The 14,069-nt window shown below is 37.2% G+C and overlaps 2 protein-coding genes across 4 annotated transcripts in view; one reads left to right on the top strand and one right to left on the bottom strand.

Moving 5' to 3' along the window:
• LOC139464935 (zinc finger MYND domain-containing protein 11-like) overlaps positions 1 to 5,223 on the bottom strand; it is a 41,267-nt gene extending 36,044 nt beyond the window's left edge. For all 3 annotated transcript variants that reach the window (XM_071246540.1, XM_071246539.1, XM_071246538.1), the window contains exons 1-3: positions 5,152 to 5,223; positions 3,021 to 3,332; positions 1,791 to 1,931 (exon numbers count right to left, since the gene is read on the bottom strand). In XM_071246540.1, coding sequence (XP_071102641.1) covers positions 1,791 to 1,931; positions 3,021 to 3,305 — 426 coding nt within the window. In that variant the 5' untranslated portion in view covers positions 3,306 to 3,332; positions 5,152 to 5,223. The remainder of the gene's footprint in view (positions 1 to 1,790; positions 1,932 to 3,020; positions 3,333 to 5,151) is intronic.
• An 80-nt stretch (positions 5,224 to 5,303) lies between these two features.
• Positions 5,304 to 14,069, top strand: part of LOC139464481 (formimidoyltransferase-cyclodeaminase-like) — a 29,552-nt gene continuing 20,786 nt past the window's right edge. The window contains exon 1 of the mRNA XM_071246008.1: positions 5,304 to 5,457. Coding sequence (XP_071102109.1) covers positions 5,404 to 5,457 — 54 coding nt within the window. The 5' untranslated portion in view covers positions 5,304 to 5,403. The remainder of the gene's footprint in view (positions 5,458 to 14,069) is intronic.

Raw genomic sequence — 14,069 nt, forward strand, 5'->3', positions numbered from 1 at the left:
CAAGGTGAAGGAGCTGTGGTCAACGGTGGATCTTCCACTATGTTCAGATGGTAGCCATAGTGTAGAATGTTGAGTACGAAAGCGTCCTTCAGTACGTCCCAGTTCTGCCAGAAGAGGCTCAGTCTCCCACCTTCAAGGGTGTCCACGATTGGGACAACTGGCAGGGGTAGAAACATGTTTAGTCCACTAGTCCTCATAATGATAACATAGCAAAACCCAAATTTCTCTTAGTCCTTATGATACCTTAACTATTGGGCAGTTTGGAAAGGACTACAGGACTAGTGCCAATTTCTAACGCTGGCTGGGGGTGAGTGAGTATGATTTTACGCCGCTTTTAGATATTATTACAGCAATATCACGGCGGGGGACACCAGAAATGGGCTTCACACATTGTACCAATGTAGGGAATCGAACCCGGGTCTTCGGTGTGAAGAGCGAACGCTTTAACCACTAGGCTACCTGACCGCCCCACCCAAGGCTTAAGCGTTGTTGCTGACGCTGGAGGTTAACTGCTGCCACATGGATTGCATGAAGTTCTGCATCCAAGTATTTTCCAGGTACTGCGCCATAGGCTGCACGTACATAGGTTGCGCTACCGGGTAGGTAGTTGGTTCTGCGTTAAGCGATGACCTGTGACCTGTCTACAAATGGAGAAACTCGGCGGAGAAAGAGGTGAGAAAAAACGACATTTAAAATTTGGAGTGCATACTTCAGTGCAGTCCAAGCAACATGGTTGAGGATCTTTAGAAGATTTCTTGCCACGACAATTAGTGCACAGCGCAAGCATAAGTTACACAAAACTTGAAGTTGTACTTGAAGTAGACTTGTACAAATTGATGGTGTAATAATCGTTGTGGAGTGCACATATAGCGTAGCTGGCATCTAGTGTACGGCAGGCGTAAACACGATATGGCAAGCGATGATAAACACCAAATGTCCAATTGACAAAAAGTTACGAACTTTTAAAGTGTATCAAAATACAAGCGTGAAACGCTATATGACGCCAAAGGCTAAAGGTATATACATATACATGAAATGCTAATACCTAGCCGAGAATTGCAAACAATAATGACTACCTTGCACAGAGGTAAACAATGTAACGCAAATTCAAAATGGTGGAAACGAGCTAGCTGACGGGGAAAGATACAAGGTTTTTTTACGTGGAAAATAGCTGCATATTAACACACGTTAAAGTGAACATAATATGAAAAGGAATACATCACTCATCGCAGACGAAATTTTGTGTGGTAGCAGAAAGCTAACCACCAAATTAAGCCAAAGTTTGAGGAGCAAAACGAAGCAGAACTTCCCTGAAGGATGACGAACAGGAAAGTGAATTGGTTGTGACATCACGATCTGTCACATGACAGTGGCGATGGGTCCTGCAAAAAGCGTACTTGAGATGGAAACAACACTTTTTTCTCACCCAGGACCATCGCTTAGCACCGTCTTTTTTGTCGTAAGGTAGGTAGCAGGTGAATTAAGGAGTAATGCAGGATAAGTAAAACACATACAAACCATGAAGTATCTTATCAAAGATAAGAACATCAATTCAGTTCGACTAAAATTACAATTTTGCAATCAAGAAATACAAAAACTTTGATCACGTTGATACCAGAAATATATAATGATCATTATTATCAACTTGATCAATAAAGCTAAGGGACACTGGGTTATTGTGGAAGACCAATCTACTCCTGTGTGGTTATGGACTGTGAAAAGCAATAAATAAGACTTGGTATGGTCTACAAGACCCTTAATAAAGCCTCCCGTGACATTGCGACACTCACCTTGCAGACTGAGCAGCAGAATTTGGAGCCTGATGAATCCTCCCTTGTACAGATAGGATGGAACACCCGCCAGCAGTCTGTACACATCACCACCTCTCCTGGCTGGTGACACTCAAAGCAGTACCAATCATGATCATTTTCCTGAAACAGTCAATGCAGCTCTCTTTAAGATTTAGAAAAACTTGTCTTCAATAAAAATTTGATAATGAGGCAAAATAAAAAACAAAGCCTTTGTTCTATACATGTCGAGTAAAATGCCTGACCTTGCAAAATAGTTCAGATCGAAAAGTTTTTTTCACCATATTGACAGCATGAACTTTTTAAACATGTTAATGAGTTTACATCATGAACATATGGCCCCTAAATCAGCACATCTGTCTGCCCGTCAGTAATCGCTTAATGGTGGGATGACAAATAACAAAAATAAACATAATAAAATCCCTACTACCCAACTTCATGTGCCTGTATTGCATTGTGCGAAACAAAGGTATTTCTAATGATGGTAGGGACTATTTTCACTGTTTACAAACAAACATGTCGTCGACCTTGTCAAGTCAGAATTAACCATCTGGAATCTGAAGAAACTACTGGGATAATTGCTATCATTATCAAAAGAACAGTCTACTATACTGAAAATCAGTGTCTAACTGTGACGTAGCTAAGGCATTTTACAAGTTTGGGCAACTTTGGAGACATAAATTGCGAAACAATTTTGCGAGGGCACTAGTCCTAGCCAAGCGGGATCAGTAGCCACGTCTGTGCTCGTAGACCTCTGTGGCTTGGAACCTTTTCCACAAATCCAAAAAGTTGGATTTGGTCAAGACTCGCTAAATACAATGTTTATTCCTAATACAGGATATTTACCATTCCCAAACACACTCCAAACACACTCACGTGATAACCTCTATATCAATGAACAACTGTACAACATCTCATTCACTTATAAACATGATAAAATACAACTTTCTCTCAAAAACAAGACATCATCTGAGTATTTAAAATGTCTGTGTGATGCTACACTCCCTGTTACAGCGAGTAACCGAGATAAACATGGCTGTTCGAAAACATATGTCTGAAAACCTACGATCCGACGATATATTTCTAGAGAGAACAACCCTGGCTCTAGGGCAATATGAAGCAACAAAAAATTTGTAAGTGTCAACATTAACATTAAATCGGTATTTCTGATCTTCAATATGTTTAAAGAAATGAACAAAAACAAGTTTTAACCTCTTCTTGGTCATCATCTGTTGGAATTCTAAACCCTTCTTGTTCCAGCCCTGTTTTGGATCCTTTACAACCAACTGCTGTATACGACAACAAGAGGCCATCTTTGACCACATAGCTGAGTTGCTGAACGGTCTCCCCATACTGCATGTCATTTTCCCTCTGCATGTAGCGAGTTAGACGGTCTATGTTGGGGATCTGTTTCTGCTGGCGAATATATGCCACAGCCGTCAGCAGCTGCTGGGAACATCGCACTGTTGATTGCCGTCTCTTCACCGTGCGGACCATGCTGAATTCGTCATTTAATGAACACAACTGCAAAATTGATATGTAATATATGTGTCAGGAAAGTTTCATCTTATTATTACCATGATAACACATAAAACATAAAAGTATGTAACATAGTTTTGTTTGCTTGTTTGTTGCTCTAATGCCGCACCCAGCAATATTCCAGCTATAGGACGGCTGGTTGTAAATAATTGTGTCTGGATCAGACAATCCAGTGACTGATTGATCATGTTGATCCACGCAATTGGAATACCATGATATGCCCCAACCAAGTCAGTGAACCTGACTACCCGATCCCGTTAGTGGCCTCTGACAACAAGCATAGTCGCCTCTTACGGCAAGCATGGCAAGCGTCTAAACCTGATCTTCTTGGGTCACTTCTATGGTGATATTTCTGAGAAAGTCACACGACCAGTTATCTGCGAGGAACAATTATTGCCAACCCCTCCCCCTCCGCCCCCACCCCATTATAGAGTGCATGTGATTGCATATCTTTTTAACCTTTTTCGTTTATATAAGAAGAGAGAAATAATTATCTGAAAATGAAGAACAAAACTGACTCTTGTTTGGAAATATTTAAAAAACGATCATATAAGCACATCTCTCAAATGCAATTTTAGAAATTGGTGTCATGTGACTAATTCACATGGAACAACATTCTAGCACTATGATCATGCACACACAGTTCTGTCATTGGCTTCAATCTGGCTGTCACATCTTCCCAAAAATATAATTCCAAAACATAAATTAGCAATTTTAAAAAAAATGCATAGCCGGGATATATCGTGTAATCCATAGTAAATAGTGTTACGGATCAGCATGTGCAGTTCGAATTTGGGGAATATTGGTTTACATCAGTTGGCAGATGACAAATTGACAAAAGCATTTCTTATTATTAAAATAATTGAGTGTGATACCAGAGATAGTAAAAAAGAAATGTAATTTATAAAACTGAAACGGTGCATGAGATCACATGGCATGTGTTGTTTAGACTATGGCGATAATTGGTACAGTTAGTCGATGTCGTATTATAACAGAAATCTACTCAATCGTTTGCCACGGACAGATGTAAGCGCATTTGCTTACAGTTCTACAAAAATGAAAGTTATAGGCACAGTCAACTTTATACACAGAATATAACACGATAAAAATGGCGATAACTGGATGGTGGCCAGAATAATTGTGAATAATAAATTGAAAAGGAGAAGATATGTTGGGCTGTATCCGAAAGAACTCTATCTTGGCTCAGTGGCTACACTCTCTCATATTTGCCAGATTTGTAACAAGCCAAGCTACAAAATATTAAATATTTGACTGTTTCTTGAAGTTGAAGTAGTCTGCTGCTGTCTTCTTTTACCCAATCGACACTCAAAGAGTGTTTTAACAATATAATGATTAAACAATAAAATACTGTAAAGTATCATTATTTTGACAGATGTGTAACATAAATATATTGAAAATTAGTAAAAATTATGATCAGCGTTCTTCCACAAGTTTGAACTATTTATTCGGCAATATATTCAAATCTGTGCATTTTACAGACCATAAGATGCAATGACAGTGTACAGCCTCCTTACACACAAAACGACAAAATACAAATCTAATGTCTGTGCAGATTATTTTCAAAAAAGAACTTAACAAGCGCGCATAATAACGCCCGAACGCTTAATTATACAGATATGCATTTCCAAACAAGCACCTGCGAGCAACAGGCAAGCATTTTGACAGGTGTGTACATGCACAACAGGAGCTTAAATCAAGAACATAATAACCGCATTAATTCGTAATAAAATCGCGATTAAACAATGCTGCATCTTGCACGAAAATAACGGCCTGATTGACATACTTTTAGATTATTATTCCTGTTTTCGGAGTCCCATCCGGCATGAAAACAAGCAACATGGCCGATAACAACTACGTCAAGCACATAAACTGCAACGTCACAAATCGCCCAGTTACAAGCGCAAAGCGTGATGACGAGTTACGCATATCGTCTACATGGGAAGTCGGCCACAGAACTTATATCTGCAGTCAAAATTATTTTCAACATTGGATCGCAGTGGTAGCTGAGGTGAACAACTGGTGCAGGGAATACACAATGCCTAGAATTATCGAGTGTGTGCCGAATTTCTCGGAAGGGAGAAGCAAAGAGGTAGGAAATTCTTTTTTGATGACTAAGTCGTCAATAATCCACCCATCAAAACAAACCAAATTTAACTCTTCTATTTCCACTCTCCCATCCTGCACAAATACCTTAGGCATGCCTGCCTTGTAGTCCTATCTAAAATACATGTGATACTAGTGATAGACTTATGACTCGTTTGATTACCCAAAAATGACTATGTTAGAGGCCACTACCGCACTGTCAACAAAATATCACTATGGTCACCGATTAGGCTATTGATCTATTCGAATTTGATCGATAAACATAATTTTGTGTTACGTCACTCTTATAATTTACAGATAACCTTTTTTTCTTGTTTTAGGTAAAAATATCGAAACTGATTGCAACTTGGCAGTTCATGATAGAACTTGTTTGCAGTTTCTAAGTTTGTCAGCCTGACATATCTAATTCAGAGCTAGATATCTAGATAAGAAATTATAAGGTGTCATGAATGCAGTGCATTCTACGGATATTCCAACATGCTTATTGTATTCAGAGTGCAGTTCCAAGAAACTGTTTCAAATATATTACTCCCTCCAAAACATACATTTTATGGTAATAAATTAACTTTTGAAAACAATAAAAACTTCCTTTTTTTCGAATAATTTATACGTATACGGAGGAAACAGGTTTCAAACTATTAAACGATTTGTCTGCATTGTTCTTGATTTTCCATTTGCATTAACTATGTATTGTTCTTCAATTTCCAGTATCCACGGTAACCAAATTTCACTTAGTTCATAACATGCATAATGTCTTCTAATGCTGCCAATTCACATTGGATGTGTAGTTCTGCTTGATGATGGAATTAGCTTACCATTTTCCTACTCAGATATGAGCTTAGTTGTTCATTAGCCTGAAGGCTACCAGTAGCTGCTGCTCTAATTGGACCATGTTAATTAATGGATTGTATAGACATGTGTAAGGAAACAATCCGTCTGTATAAACATGCCTTTATTGTTGATTTGTGCCATCACAAATTTACCATTGTGACTTTGAGGTGTCTGTGAAGTGACCTCTTTATCCTGTTTTGTCACTATGCAGTGTTCCTTTTTACCAGTAATTACCATTTTTTTTATGGTAAAATTTGGCTTGGACTGGTAATTCATGGGACTGCCAGTCCCTGTGGCCCTGCAAATAAAGTCCCGTTGTCTATTTTCAGTGCTTTTCTTTGAGGTTGAATATCCATTTATTTGTAGCGACTTAGTTTCAAATGAAAGTGAAATATTCCAGGGAAATAAGAGAAAATTGTGACTGAACTTTGTTTGAATGACGTGTAGATCTAACTAAGTTACTTCAGAGATGAAATCATTGCATGTTAGCCGTGAACATAATACAGTGCACTGAACATGATGTTGAAAGAATTAAAACTAGGTAATTTTCATGTTATTTTATTTTGTTCAAAGTTGGGACTTACAAAAATTGAGGGGTGACTGTTAATTTTTAGAAGCCAGCAGGAGCACTGCTATGGCAGGGATGATCTGTTTTTTAAATTTTGTCAAAGTCATGAGACATCTTAAATATCAATCAGTTGGTTTGAATTCATCTGGTTTTGACAATGCATGTTAGGCGACTCTTTCAAAGTCCAAATGTTGAAAAAAAAATACAAATACAAATCACTCCTTTTTTTATTACCGCCGATCTTTACATTAAAAAATGCATTAATAGTTACCCCCCAAAAGAAAAGATTGCATTTGCTACGCAAATGTAAACCAAAGGGAAGTCACTCTCGCTGGGATCCATCAAAGCATGTCAATGCAAAGCGCAGTGGTGACCAATTTAACTCTTTCAACACTGTTGGCCGGTACACGGGCCAAGAAGCCACGAGTAACCAGACACCGCCATGAGTAACCACTAACCAGACCAAGTCATGTCAAAATAGTATATAATTTTATTAACCTACCTGTCATATCATTCATTTATTAAATCTATCACATTTCGCAATGTCTGGATTCCATTTCAATTTATCATTTTTTATCAATAGATTAAAAGATTATTCACTATTTCCTCGCAATGTTATTGAAAATTTTATCTCTGACACACACTTCGACAACGGGTCCTCATCGAACATGTCAAACAGCAAAATAATGACGTTTCAAGCAAATCTTTAAATATATTATACAAAGTAATAAATAAAACCACCAAAAACATATCTAAAAGTTGCCAAACTGACATCTAAGTTATTATTTCCATCTTTACATGCAATCGCGTGTCAAATGACATCTCGGCTTTCGTCACCTCTATTTCTCGGCTCGTACACGATGTTTAATGCCAAAATATATGCATAAGAAAGCTTTGTCACAGCTCGTATCCTATCACTATACATCCATGAAGTTCCATATTTTAATATAGATCGCGATTTCCTGCTCAAAAAGTTCAGAATAACATGATTTATCCAAAACCTTTCATCAAAATCTTAAAATTATCATACACGAGGACCTAACCATTGCTGTAATTTGATTTGCTGTCTTAGGTCACATGCTTAAATTTGACCAATCATGAACCTTGTAGCAGATTTCGGCAAGAAAGCGTCACTAGAAACCAAGTTTTACATGTCACAGCTATGAAAAGACTCCAGTAGAGTTACTTCTGTATTATCATTATGTCAATGAAACAATGTTAGTTTTTTTTTTATGGATACTGACATGGCAGCCTTTGACATACGTTTTATTCATACAAAGCTTCGAAAACAGAGGTATTTCCTCATGATAGTGAGCGGAAAGTCACTATAATCGGGAAATGGGTGATGAGCACTGATGACAGATATTATTTGTAATTCTTTTTAAAATAATTTTCCAATTACGTAAGCAATGAAACTAAAAAAGAAATAGGCAAGTGGATTTTATAAAATCTTATATTTGCCGAAAATCGTTAAATTTTCACTTCCTTGGTCCTTATCTTGGACCAGAGACCATATACCGGTACATGGTCTCTGCCAGGACATGAATGTTAGCCTACATCATTTTATATTAAAACAAACTTAATTAAGTTGTAAGTGAATTATTGAAATAATGTGACACACATAACTTTCATATTTAAAGTCAATAGGATTAATTAGACCTTTCAAATGGTGTATAGCCAAACATGTAGAAGCAAAGATGTTTTACAACCAGATCATTTCCTTGATAAATGTTGGCTTCATCTATCACACAAGAATCTCTGGGAACTTGGTGTCACAGCAGTAATCTTCTGGTCGGATGGTGTTGAAAGAGTTAATCATCGCCCATATTGTTCTATTGCCATTTGTGCACAAGCTAAGTGCCAGGGATATAATAAAATGTTCTTGAAAAATTGTGTTATTTTACTTTTGTTACTCCAGAATTTTTTTTTTCATACCTACCTAACTTTTTAGGACAAAATTCAAGTAAAAAGATCTGAGAGGCTTTTTTTAAATTGGCCTACCTCACTTTTGAAATGAGTGTGAAATCCGTAAACCAAGAAATGAAAAAAATGTTGCCTTACAAGAGAAGAGTTTATACATGTTTGTACACCTTTAAGTTGTTTAGCAAAATATATGTTGTTTTAAGGGGCATATTGGTAGTTGTGGGACAATTCACAGATGCATCGGTTGATCATGATTTTTTACTTCTCGATAAAAGTATCGATCACAGTCGTACACTAGGTACATTACCTTAAATGTTTGCTTTAATAACTGTTATTCTAAACACTAATTAGTTGTGAAAGTTAGTCGTGAAAAACGTAAATACTTAAATCCGTTGTGTGCCATACTTCAGTCTGCCAGCTGTAAATCATCAGTGTGCCAGGTTTGGCCATCCTGTCTATGAAAAAGATGGCTTAAAGACCACAGATAAGTGCTCACGCAAGTATCGTGATACGTATTGGATCGTGAGTAAGGTATCGTGATGCACATCGGATCCCACAGTTGATGTATCGTCCCAGCCCTACAAATTGGAGAGAAATCAGTTAGAGCAATAAGGCTCTGATTTGTCAGTCATCTATCATTCGTCTCCAAGTAATCAATGATCATGATTTCCATTGATCAGGACAGTTGACATACTAAAGCATGATAATAGACCTCTTGGCCTCAGGATTAGATGGTTTGCAACAAATTTGGCTCAAAATTAATTGTTAATGAATAAAAGACAAACAAAATCAGCTGGACATTGAGTTGAGTTTTGGTGGTCGATAGTTTGATGCTGGTTTCATCAGATTCCGTCATCTTTGTTTTCACTTGCACATATTTGCAGCAAAACAGGAGCTAGGTTTTGGTTGTTTGTTTGTTTAACAATGCACTCAGCAATATTCCAGCTATATGACGGCGGTCTTTAAATAATCAAGTCTGGACCAGACAATCCAGTGATTGATATCATGAGCATCGATCCACGCAATTGGCATCGATAACATGCATCTACCAAGTCAGCGAGCCTAACCACCCGATCCCATTAGTTGCCTCTTACGACAAGCATAGTCACCTTTTACGGCAAGTATGGGTTGCTGAAGACCTATTCTACCCCAGTTCTTCAGCAAAACAGGAGAACAATACAGGTGTTTGATTGCCGACTCATTTGACTGAAATCTCATTATAATTCCTGAAACTACTTAACCTGCTAATCAATTTCATTAAAATCAGATCTTAGTTATTGCTACAGCTAAACAAAGATTTGAGGACATCCTATTACAGGTCATGTCAGAGCTACCATCGACACATTTTCTGAGTAGTTGGAATCCAGGTTAATATTAATCCAAAAAAGAAAACATTGCTCAAAGAAAACATCTTATGTCGTAGATGTCAAAAGAGCTGTATGGGTTAGTGGTATAGTACTAATAGTAGTAGTGTTTTAACAAATACAAAATAACTTGTTACATACTCCTATATATTGAGAAGACTCATACAGTATCCACTGTGAGTCCCTTTGGGATTGAATGAGTATGGATGATGGAATGAGTCAAGTGCAAATTTGATTTATCTCATATATCTGTTCTGATCTGAAATGTTTAATCGAGACCTGGCGTATATTTGAGACCCGTATTTGCACGCACGCACGCACGCACGCACGCACGCACACATTTTTTTAAAGCCCATAAACATACTAAACATGATTTTGGATGTGTTAACAAGAAAAAAGAAGGGATGAATTGTATACGTGTATCTGTAGGGGCGGTCGGGTAACCTAGTGGTTAAAGCATTTGCTCGTCAAGCTGAAGACCCGGGTTCAATTCCCAACATGGGTACAATGTGTGAAGCCCATTTCTGGTGTCCCCCACCATGATATTGCTGGAATTTTGCTAAAAGCAGCGTAAAACCGTACTCACTCACTCATATATCTGTTCTGATAAGAATCGTTTAATTGAGACTCAGTGTTTAATTGAGACCTGATGTTTATTCGAGACCCGGTGTTTGTTCAAGTCCCAGCATTTATTCATGTCCTGGTGTTTAATTGAGGACCCACTGTTTATCCAAGACCCAGTGTTTATGTTTGAGTCACAGCGTTTATTTCAGTCTTGCGTTTATTTGAATCCAAGCGTTTTAATGGAAGAAATATGGTAATATCCTCCGCACCATGTTGGTGTTCCAGCATGTATAACCCCCTTGTGTTCACTGCATCTTTGTCTATCTATAGAGAGACAGTTTATCTCAAACTCCACAGCTAGTATCTGCAACCAGCTTGAAGTCCCTTGGGAGTTTCAGTACAAATATCTCAAACTTACCACATTATCTATAATTGCAGTTTTGAAACTACTTCTACAGGGCTGAGAGAGGGGTTGGCAGTCATTAGATGACACTCAAATAACCCATATTTCTAATAATCTTTCTTGGATCAGCAAGGTGGGGATTTATCCAAGATTGGAACCTAACTGCCCCTGGCAGGCAAATTGGCAAAAAAATGTTCTTTGTTCAAAATTAAGATTTTTTTTACTTTCATATTTTCTTGTATCCAGAGATATTTTAACATTATATTTTGAGATTGTATTTAATACAATAATGTAAAGCTTCCTGTATATTTGTCCTGTTATCAGTGAAATACAGAGCCATAAAAGTAGTTATTAACATGAGTTTGGTAAGGGTGTGCGGGATAACCGGTACACCGGCATATTGTGGTGCAAATCTTAAGCAATACGTATCAATATATATTGCAATATGTTTGTAAATGTAGCAATATATTGGGGCAAATATAAATAAGTATATTTATGTGTTCCTAATTGATATGGAGATGGAAAATAGTATCTTTCTGATACAACTTGCCTCTGACGATCTTTTTATCAATTAGCATGTACACATTGCGACTATCAAGTTCCTCGTAGCGATAGCCCTTTCTCAGAGGGAGCTCTCTATACTGAGAGTATAATGAAGGTGTCACACGCTGGGAAGGAGCTTGATGGTATCTGACATTAATACAGGGTATAACTCTGATTAACTCATGAAAATGTAAATTGGCAATATATTGCAATACGTATCGGAATACAGGTTACAGTGTGGCAATATATTGCTGTGCAATATCCAAGTCAATACACAGCCCTAGAATTTGGTAATTGTTTTTGACATTTGTTGCAGACTTTGGACCATATATCGGTTTCTGAGCACGTTTAGAGAAAGCCATGCAAGGGAAATATGTGATGAACTATTCTGTGATTACCATGAGTCATGAAAAATTCCCCGACACTCACGCTGCTTATAAATTCTTTCAGCAATGTTGAAGTAAATAATATTGTATGAGTTATTCAGTCAGTTGTTTGTTGTGCAGGATTGTATGACGGTAATGGGCTTGAATAGTTTAGGCTACAGTTTTTTAATGTTATGTTTCACAGATTTATTCCAGCTTTTCCACTCTACATGCTCTAGGTCAGCGGAAATAAAAATAAATAGCTATGTCATTTATTTATTTATTTATTTATTTATTTATTTATTTATTTATTTATTTATTTATTTATTTATTTATTTATTTATTTATTTATTTATTCATTCATTTATTAATATAATTATTATTTTTAATCATTCATTCATTCATTCATTCATTCATTCATTCATTCATTTATTCATTTATTTATTTATTTATTTGAAGGTCACTCTGCTTTGGAGTTAAAGCTGCAGTTAGCTTCTTGGGTCACTGATAGTGATGTCTACATGGAATTTATATATAACATTTTATATTGTATGAGAGGGTCTATACTACTAGGGGTAAACATAATAAAAATAAATATTTTCACGTTTAATTTTTTTCTGGACCGGCCACTTTTCAGTAGGGGCGGCTGGCCTGTGAAATGAAAAATAAAAAATGTTAGGCCTTATTTACAGTGAATTATTTGTGTGCTGTCTGTCAACGCAACCAGACCCCTAGTGCAGTACCTCGAAGTATGAACAGGGTCAATTTTGACATAAGCAAGTGACAGACACAATGATGACATGATATCGTACAGACTGACAAGCCCATAGTTTTACAAAACTGCAACTGGCCATTCAGGTAGATGGATTTGGATCTTGTGATAATAATTTTATATATGGATTCCGATTGACAGTAGGGACATGTAATTTATTATTGGGGGATGGATGGGATTGGTTGCACCTAGGACTGCATCATGTTGTGCCTTTCCCCATTTTATGGAACATATTTTTGTCCCCCTCCCCATATGTTTATCATTTTTTTCACGACACCCCTCCTTATCATAAATTACCAGTCCCTAATAGCATGAATTAGTAATGTTTAGTTCTGATTTGGGAATTTTTCATGACATTTGACCGAATATCGGCCTCTGAACAGGTCTAGATAGATCTCTGATAACTGACTGAAATGTTGTTCCTAATCGCTATTATCTGTGTCCTCAGTTTTTTAATATGACCTTGTTTTGGTAACATGTGTAACATGGTAACATGTTTTGTATTTTTTTGTAATTATCAATATCAAATATATTCAGGAAAACTCAGGCCTTTAAGTTCGTTTTTTGCGCAGGAGTCAAGTGGCTCCTAACATCATTATTTGAGGAGCCAAACCAAAGCTTTTAGTGGCTAACAGATATCTTAAACAGATATTGTCGACAGTTATGTTTACTTTTAGGTAGCCAAGTGACGAGCAGAAGATGAATTTAGGTCGCCAATCATAGATTTGAGTAGCATCTGGACACCAAAATGGTCGCTACTTAGAGGGCTGAAACTACAGACTGAATACATGCAGTCTAACTCAATCCTAACATGATATTAGTTTACAAGATAAATAGTAGTTCTTTGAATGACATTTAGAAGTGATAGACATAAGAGAGAGCATTTATGGATGTCAACATCTTTATTGTGAGGAACACAATGTTCTAGAGTGTATGCTTCCTTCTTCATCATCTATCTCATCTTCAGATAGACCCGTGAAGATTCCGGGATAGAATAGGTCTTCAGCAACCAATGCTTGCCATAAAAGGGGACTATGCTTGTCGTAAAAGGCTCGCTGACTTGGTTGATACATGTCATCGATCTCAATTGCGGGGATCGATGCTCATGATATCAATCACTGGATTGTCTGGTCCAGACTCGATTATTTACAGACTGCCGTCATATAGCTGGGATATTGCTGAGTGCAGCGTTAAACAACAAACCAACCAACCAAATCATCTTCAGATAATGCTGACGTTATTCAACCAAGTCAGGGAGCCTGACC

This window comes from Haliotis cracherodii, unplaced genomic scaffold, assembly GCF_022045235.1.
Source record: "Haliotis cracherodii isolate W230 unplaced genomic scaffold, xgHalCrac1.p SCAF_17, whole genome shotgun sequence".
Classification (NCBI taxonomy): domain Eukaryota; kingdom Metazoa; phylum Mollusca; class Gastropoda; order Lepetellida; family Haliotidae; genus Haliotis; species Haliotis cracherodii.